General features: G+C 46.8%; 1 protein-coding gene across 1 annotated transcript in view; it reads right to left on the reverse strand.

The window, feature by feature from the left end:
• Window positions 1-7,378, reverse strand: part of DOCK10 (dedicator of cytokinesis 10) — a 225,609-nt gene extending 218,231 nt beyond the window's left edge. The window contains exons 1-2 of the mRNA XM_065410869.1: window positions 7,286-7,378; window positions 3,651-3,668 (exon numbers count right to left, since the gene is read on the reverse strand). Of these exons, the coding sequence (XP_065266941.1) occupies window positions 3,651-3,668; window positions 7,286-7,378 (111 nt within the window). The remainder of the gene's footprint in view (window positions 1-3,650; window positions 3,669-7,285) is intronic.
• Between the last annotated feature and the right edge of the window lie 1,947 nt (window positions 7,379-9,325).

The following is a 9,325-nucleotide window of genomic DNA, read 5'->3' on the forward strand; positions in this document are numbered from 1 at the left end:
CCTTGACATTTTATTTTCAATGACAGATAAAAGAGAGTGTCTGAAAAGGAAATGGACATTTTTTAATTTTAATTTTTTATTTAATTTTATTTTTTTACAGTGGTTGAAGGAACAGCAGCCTCTGTTCCTGAGTAAAGGTAAAGCAGATCACCTAGGAAGAAAGCAATAAATGTGAGGAGAGTAAAGAATTGAGAACAGTAGTAAGGTCCTCAGCAGGCGTAAACTTCATTGTCTTCAATGGAGCTATGACAATCTACACCAGCTGAGAATCTGTTCCATGGGCTCATAGCTTATTCATAAGGCCCAGGTTCAGCAAAACACTTAGGCACCCGATGTCATAAGCCATGCTACAAGAGCGGGGGAGGGAGTGGGAAGACAGGAACCAGTGCAAAAGCAAGAAAGGCTACATACTACTGTAACCAACCTTTACTTTACCACATCTCCAGATATGTTGGGCCAGCCAGAGGCCTACCTAATCCCTCACATCAATTACAACAGCTTTAGAGATGCTCTAACTACACTCTGCTGACCACAGCCTGCACAGGGCAGCCCACAAGTCAAAAAGAACCAGTAGATTCTGGCCACGCCCTCTTTCCCCTGGCACACTCCTTATGCCATGGCAGAAAGCCATGTTATTCCACAGTAGCCAGGGCTCCCAGATTTACAGCTCCTTGTCACTATCAGAGTGTCATAAAGGGATCATAACACGTAGGGATTTTGTCCCAAAATGTCACATCTTAGGCAGTCATAGTACGGAAGGAAGATCAAGTGGAACATGACTGCAATAGTTAAAGATGCTGTTACATTGTGAACAAGCTGCCCGTGCCCCATGGTAATTCCTAATAAGAATGATTTACAATAATGGAGCCTCGTTATCCTGGGATAAATAAGGGCACAGCCTGCGCAAGTTACTGCAGTAAACAAAAATAGAAGCCAGGATTAACACTGCACATCAAATAAAATAAGGTAACTTTGTTGACAGATAAGCATGTTTACTCCAGCTGAAGAGGCTGAGATAAAAGAAACAAAATAGCTCCCATAATTTCTTGCCTAATACACATCACATTTTCCTTTTCTTTTCTAGACTAATATTCACCCCATAGTGCAGAAGACCAATGAAGATATTCCACAATGCTTGGGCCCTGCATTGTGGCTGAAGGGGAAATGCAGCAATTCCTACGCACACCTTGAGAACCAGAGAAGGTTCCATGGAATCTGTGTCTATACAGATCCAGTGGCTTCCAACACTGCTGAACAGGTGCAGAGAGGCTGTGATAACTATTTCAGCGAATAATTTTGTAGCCATGCACCTTGGCCCTGAGTGCAGATGATCAGGGTGGATTACACCTATTCTTCCTCCCTACTCCCATGCTGGACCCATACAGAGCCCAGCTACACAGGTTTTATGTGAGTAGAGTGGATTTCACCCTTAAGAGAATAGCTTTGAATCCCGGCTTGAGTTTCTAAGCACAAAGAATAAAAATATGTAATTTGGCTTTCACAGGCAAAGTTAATGAAGACACAAACCCCCTATCCTCACCCCGCCCCCCACCTACAAAACCACTGTAAAAAGATGGTAACTTCATCAATATGCCCAAAGACAGGTACACATTCAAAACACCCAGCACACCTTTAGAACCATTATTCCTGCTGATGGTGAATGGAGCTCAAAAACTGAATGTCCCCAAGAGCCCCCACTAACAAGTCTAACTGAAAACTCAATTTGAACAGGCATCTGCAACCTTCATATTTGGTAAGAGACAAAAATCTTGGAGGATCCCTTTGCATTTTGTCTTAGAAACCAAACTATAAGTTCTAATGTATCCCAGCAAGATTATATTCCACCAGCCAACAGAACAAAGCTCTCAGAAATTACATACAAAAGTTCCTGACTGCTGTTCAAGTATAACCTTTTAAAGGGATATCGTTAACTTTAATATAGGATTTTTATTTTATTGCTTACTTAGATCACTAATACACTTTTATGTTACCAAAGCTGAAAGAATTTTTTAAATCTAAATTTGCTTGCCACCGTTTATGCATCAGGTTTACTGTTTTGTATTTTATTCACCTTCAGTTAACCTAAACTGCTCCGTTTCATTTTTGCTGCTTCTTCAGTTTCAGATTCTGGTTCTCATGTATTAATACAGTAGTGTTTTGTTTGGATAGAAAGTATTTCTAAAATACTGTCAATTTTAATAATCTAAGATGTAAATAGAATATGTTATAAATTAGACCTTGTTTACAGTACACAGTTTGTAACTCCCCTGTAATGCCAACATAATAAAATCACCTCGGTGAGAGGCATAGGGCTTATGTCAGTGTAGTTAAGGCAATGCAGTGTCTGTGTAGACACTGCATTCCTTACATTGGCTGTTGGCTGTCATTCTTGTCAATTTCAGGGCTCTGCTGGAGCCGTGCAATTGACAAGAAAGCCAGCTCCTGGCTCCCCAGCCGGGCTACTGCCAGGTCTCCACTCCAATTCGGGCTGCCACCCGCTGGGAACCCTGCTGTCTCCCCCACCCGGAGGTCTGGGGTCCTGGCTCCCCACCAGGAGCACAGCAGCTGACTAGACTCCAGGTGCGGATCTTTCCACTGGAGGTAAGCAGCCCTGGGCCACTGCCCCCCGGCTCCTAGCTGGGAGCGGGAAAGCGAGAAGCCCTGGGGGACAGCTGGGTTCCCAGTAGGGAGCTGCATGGAGCTGAGAGTCCTGGCTCTCAGTCTCCCACACTGCCCCTCTTCAGTTGATAGAAGCGCTCCTGGTGAGAACGCGCACTGCCAATAAAAGAAGGGTAGAGTGGACATCAGCCACCGCAGTAATTAAAGTGGTGGCTGTAAATCGACCTAACATAGGTCGACTTAAGGTTGTAGTGTAGACATAGCCTTAGTTTGCTTACAGTATCTGATTTTAAATTGACCCCCTTTAAAATTATATCTAAAAATGAAAAAGCTAAGACCATACTGTTGAGCAATGTTCTACTTGAAGAAGTGACCACATTTCTTTAGCGCGTGTGTAAGCAAGCTTTGTGCTACCTATAAAGTTCTTCAGCTCTAAAAGTTTGCAGATTCAACACATGTGAAAACTGCATGCATGGAGATTTGGCATTTCCAAATGGTCCAAATTCTAGTCCCCAGCTCTCGGCAGTGCAGAGCCAGCTGCAGCAAAACAGTCTGCCCAGGCTATGGAGACTCCTTTAGTTCTTGAAAGGACGGTTTGCCGAGTGGAACGGTCTTCGGAAGGCAGCATAGCGCTTATGCAACCCATATCACTCATGACTCAATGTCAGAGGTTATGAATCATTTCCCCTAGACCCTGGAGGATGACTAGGGAAAGCACTGCAAATTCAGAAAGCAATGACGTAGGGAAAAGGGTGAATTGTATTTGGCTTTTAGATAGCTAGGAAGACTGAACTGGCTGTTCGTAGACAGCTCAATTTCCAGGGCTGTCCATCGGGAATGGAGTACAGGGCCCATTAAACCAAAGAAACTGCCCATCAGCCCGTGGGGACACAGCTACTTCAGTTATTTCCTATTCTAAGTATAGGGGGAAACTGCAGTGACTTAGGCCCCAGTGTGTGGTAACCGATGACAAATGCTAGCTTTTTGGTGGCAATTGCTGTTGATTTTCCTTGTTCTCTCAAACTCTTTACCCTACTTGAGTCAGATATCTTCTCCCGGAACATGGAAAGGGAAATATTTACCTGTATGAATTTGATCAATCACATAAATTATCCTCTGGTTATTCATCCAAGAGGGAGCCATTTATCCCCTTTAATGGATTATTTTAAAATATATAAATGAACAAATAAATCAAAGAGGATTCATAATGTTGAAAATGCTGCTAACATATCTTGTCTCATTCTAAAAGGTAGATTGATAGTTCTCTGTGAACTTCAGCAATTCTAATTATGTTCTTTCCTGCTTAGACAGCATGGACCTCATTCTCTATTGTCCTGCACTTTGCACCAGTGCAAAGAGGATGTAAATACTACCAGGTCATTACAAAGCATTTTACACCCCCTTTGCTCCAGTATAATAACTATGTAAGATGCAGGGAAATGATGAATCAGGCCTTATAATTATGATTTTCAAGAATGTATTAACATGAGGGAAAGAGTCTCTGTGTAAGTGTTGTGTCTTTGGCCTTTTCACCCAGGGGATTTCCTGTGGAAATAACCAGGAACTTACAAGCATTTCAATAAAAAAATAACCATGAAGAAAATATTAAAAATATCCTGTGAAGTACCTAAAATCACATGGGAATAAGAACTGCTTACTCAGAATTTTTTTTAAATCCATACTAGGACTATCTTATAGGGATACTAAGAGGTTTCCATACTTAACCTTTGGGGCCCTGTGTGGCAAATGAAAATCAGTCTAGGTTCAAATTACAATATACAGCTTGACCCTCAAAAAGACAAATTAAAAGTTTAACTTAAAAACTTCCTGCTGTACTTACTGTACATTGGTGCTAAAAACCATGCAGGCTAACACCTTTAAAGTGGCCTTCATTAGAGATATCTTTATGCTCTATGGAGTGAGTTATACGTGGATGTTTTATACACTCCAAAAGGTATTTTTACCTTGCAATTTGTCCATTCCTTTACCCTGATCCCGCAAAGACTTGTCTACACTTACCGGGGGTTCAATGCGCGAGAAACCCACTAAATTGACTACAGACCGCTCTTCCGTTGACATCTGTACTCCACCTGAACGAGAAGCGTAAGAGGAGTCGACAGGAAAGCGTCTCCAGTCGACATCATGTAATGTGGACCCCACGGTAAGTAGATCTAAGTACGTCGACTTCAGCTACGTTATTCACGTAGCTGAAATTGCGTAACTTAGATCGATCTCTCCCCATAGGGTAGACAAGGCCTTAGCATACTACTTTAATTTTACAGACTCTGAATAGCCCACATGAATGGGACTACTCACAGTGAGTTAAATTAAGCATGTGCTTAAGTCTTTACAAGATTGGGGCCCTTGTTTTCTGGACTGTAAGATCAAACATACACATAAAAATAGTTGAAAAACTTTCTTCTCCACCTAAATCATGGATACTGGTCCATAAACTTGCCATGTGTGACTCATTTGGAAGGAGACTCCCTCCAGGCAGTTTTTAGAGTATCTCATTTTTTGTGAAAAGGTGAATATGCAGCGTGATTTTGTAAAGTGCTTTCAAAGTGATTTTGAAACTGTTAAAATCTCATTCATTAAAATTGTTAAGTACCAAAACAGTCCTAGGTCTATAAACCATACCACAACGTCATCTTAACTGCTTGGAGATCTATATACAGTTTATACAAGTACATAAGTCACACACATTTTAGATTAGACACAGATCTATGCAATTAAAATATCTGTATATCATATAACACTACACAGGTTGAAAACCATTGCATATTATATAATCTTCCATATTATAAAAGATGGATGAAATCTCCATATAGAAGAGGTCACTATGGAATATATGCTGGTACATAGAGCTATACAATGGAGATCTCTAAATTGATCAATATAGTGGTATTTTTATACAGTATATACTAGTACATATTAACTGATACATTGCGCTCTATACTCTAGAGACCTCCTTGCCCCACTGTAACATGCCAACTTCTCCATATGGAGAACTATACACTATAGATCTCTCTGTACCCTTGAACATCTCCATATCAAAGGTACACTATAGACCGCTCACTACCCTAGAGCCTCCATACCTAACTGCACACTGTACACCTCTCTATATCCTCTAGAACTCTGTATACCCTACTGTACGTTATAGACCTCTCTATACCCTACTGTACACTACAGAGGGCTCTAGGGCAGCGGTTGCCAAACTGCGGGTCGTGACCCAATACTGGGTCACAGAATGTAAGTCACTGGGTCGAGGCGGCTCTCGTCAGCACTGCCCACCGGGCCGTTAAAAGTCCCGTCGGCGGTGCTGCCCAGCTAAGACAGGCTAGTCCCTATCTATTCTGAAACCGCACTGAGCCCCGGAAGCGGCCAGCAGCAGGTCCGGCTCCTAGGTGGGGTGGGGAGCATGGGGCTCTGCATGCTGCCCCCGCCCCAAGCACCAGCTTTGCACTCCCATTGGCCAGCACTGGGGATGGGGAGGGAGCGGTGCCTGCGGGCAAGAGCCGCATGGAGCCGCTTGCGTACCTCCGCCTAGGAGCTGGAACTGCTGCTGGCCACTTCCGGGGCGCAGCGCAGTCCACAATGCCAGGACAGGCAGGAAGCCTGCCTTAGCACCCCCGCTGACCAGGAACCGCCTGAGGTAACCCCACGCCCCAATCCCCTGCCCAAGCCCTGAGCCCCCCATACCAGAGCCCCTTCCTGCACCCTAAACCCCTCATCCCTGGCCCCACCCCAGAGCCTGCACCCAAAGCCCAGAGCCCTGACCCCCTCCTGCACCCCAACCCCCTGCCCAAGCCCAGAGCCCTCCCATACCAGAGCCTCTTCCTGCACCCCAAACTCCTCATCCCTGGCCCCACCCCAGAGCCTGCACCCCCAGCCCAGAGCCCTGCACCCCAACCCCCTGCCCTGAGCCCCCACCAAACCTGGAGCCCCTTCTGCATCCAAACCCCTCATCCCCAGCCCCACCCCAGAGCCTGCACCCCCACGCCAGAGCCTTGAGCCCCTCCTACACCCAACCCTCTGCCCCCCCAGCCCTGAGCCCCCTCCTACTTCCCAAACCCTCATCCCCGGCTCCACCCCAGCACCTGCACCCAGAGCCCTAATCCCCTCCCACACCCCAATCCTCTGCTTCAGCCCTGAGCCCCCCAAACCCAGAGCCCCTTCTGCACCCAAACCCCTCATCCCCAGCTCCACCCCAGAGCCTGCACCCCAGCCCAGAGCCCTGACCCCCTCCCACACCCCAACCCTCTGCCCCAACCCAGAGCCCCCTCCAACATCCTGAACCTCTCATTCCTAGCCCCACCCCACAGCCCTCACCCCCGCACCCCAACCCTCTGCCCCACCCTAAGCCCCTCCCACACCCCAAACCCCTCATCCCCAGCTCCCTTGGGTTGGTGGCATCAACAATTTTCTTCAAATGGGTCCCGAGGAAAAAAGTTTGAAAACCAGGGAGCTAGGCACAGAGATCTAGTCCCTTCGGCACACCGCGGAGCGCTCTCTCCCAGCTCCATGCCCAGGGCGCTCAGCCCGAGAGCTGGGGAGCCGCCGGGCAGCTCGGTCTCTCCTCCCGCGCGGCTCGGCGCAGTCCCCGGCACGTTCCCGACCCCGCGGAGAAGACGCCCGGACTCACGCGCAGCTGGTGGTGGTGGGCGGCGGCTGCCGAGGCGGCGCTCTGGCGGAGCTCAGCCGCCAAGCCCGGTCTCAGCCGGCTCCGGGTGAAGCGGCGGCTCCGCTCCCCTGCCATGTGCCTGGCGAGCCCCGCGCCGAGTGCCCGCAGCGCCGGCTCCCCTGCAGCCCGTCGGGCGCTGCCCCGGCCAAGGCGCCTTCAGGAAGCGGAACTCGGGGCTTTTTTTCCTCCCTCCCTCGAAGGCGTGTTCCCCCCGCACGCGCCTGCTGGGCTCGCGGAGCAGCGGCGGCCGCCGAGCGGGGCCCGGGGCTGGGCTCGCCTGTCCGGACACCTGTGACCGGCGAGCCTGAGCCAGAAAAAGTTGGGCTCAGCTCTCCACAGGCGCGTGACAAACGTGCCCCCCCACCTAGCTAGGGCGGGATGGGGGGCAGCAGGGCTGGGGAGTGTCCGGCCCTAGGTCTGACCACAGCCTCACGCCCTGGGGACTAGCTCAGATGCTTTGCACCCAGGCACGGGTTCCAGCTCATGTGCTTTGCTAGAGTCCTATGGGTCAACCTGCAACATGGGACTTGTAGTGCCTCATATATTGCACTAGCACAGTGGTTTAAACCTTTTTTCATTTGCAGACCCCTAAAATATGTCAAATGGAGGTGTGCACCCCTTTGGAAATTAAATCTGTGGTCCACGGACCCCTACCATAGAAGTCTTACACTGAAAATTGACAGCCAAAGTCAACTGTACATGTTGCCACAAGCTCAGCATGGCATTTGACAGGGCACTAAACTGTGGGCTTCTGTGGTAATGCCAACGCTTCTCGATTTTAACCTGTAGGTGGGGGGTAGTCACCTACTCTTGATCAGAAAACCAGAATGCCTTTTCTGGGATCTGAAACTTTATTTCCATAGTCACTTTTGGCAGACCCCTTAGACATAGTCTGTGGACCCCACAAGAGTCTGGAGACCACAGGTTGAAAACCATTGCACTAGAGTTTCTGAGGTAGCCACTGGACCAAAATTTTTAGACTCCAACAAGGCAGCCAAGAGCATTTACTTTGGACTTTTCAAAAGTAATTAAGGGATTTCAGTGCCCAAATTCTACTGAATTTCAGTTAGATTATGGGACTATCCTTCGTCAGCCCCTTTGAAAATCCCAGCCTTAATGGAGATTTTCCAGTAACATGGGGAAAAAAATTTCCCAACTGTTTGTTTATTTTAAATAGTATGAATAGTAGAAACATAGGTGGTAGGTTTTCATTGCCTGGCTATTTTCCTTTCAACTTCTGCCTTCAGGAACAACACATGAAGACCTCAGTCCCAGCTTCTTGTGCTTTTTGAGTAGCAGATTTGTGCCACAGCTTATGGAAAATTTGACCTATATCTCATCAATTAGTTAATGTCTGCGATCTGGTCTGAATACTTATAGCACTGCACATGTGCTGAGTCTTAGTGTGGCACATATACTAGTTGCTCCTGAGATATAATTATTTGTGCAAGGCCTTAGCTGTCACACTCATCTACCAGATTGGTCAGTAGAGGAGAGGATGGGTGCTAGTTAAGACAGTTAAGCCCAAAGCAGTATGTGAAGAATTACAAAGGGATCTCACAAAACTGGGTGAGTGGGCAACAAAATGGCAGATGAAATTCAATATTGATAAATTTAAAGTAATGCATATTGGAAAACATAATCCCAACTATACATACAAAATGATGGGGTCTAACTTAGTGCTGAAACAAGGTGCTATGTGAGAAGTATCTAATTACTCCTAGCTGATCCAAGAAGACAATAAGTTTTGCCTACCCTGTTTTAAGTCAGTGCCATCATCTGGCTCTGAAAGCACTTTTGTCAGTTTTTCTTATCCACTCTTGTATGGCATCTACAGCTTCTGAACTTCATATTTTTGGTCTGATCACCGAGACTCCAGAGCTATCAGCATCTAGCCACAATAAATAACACTGCTCTACAGCCAAAATGCTTCTGAAATAAATGTAGTCAAACTTTACTAATTCTGGGTCACTGAGAATGAAAATGATGCTTAAAATTGTTGATTGGCTCTAGTTTACAAGA

Source organism: Emys orbicularis, chromosome 9 (genome assembly GCF_028017835.1).
Source record: "Emys orbicularis isolate rEmyOrb1 chromosome 9, rEmyOrb1.hap1, whole genome shotgun sequence".
Lineage (NCBI taxonomy): Eukaryota > Metazoa > Chordata > Testudines > Emydidae > Emys > Emys orbicularis.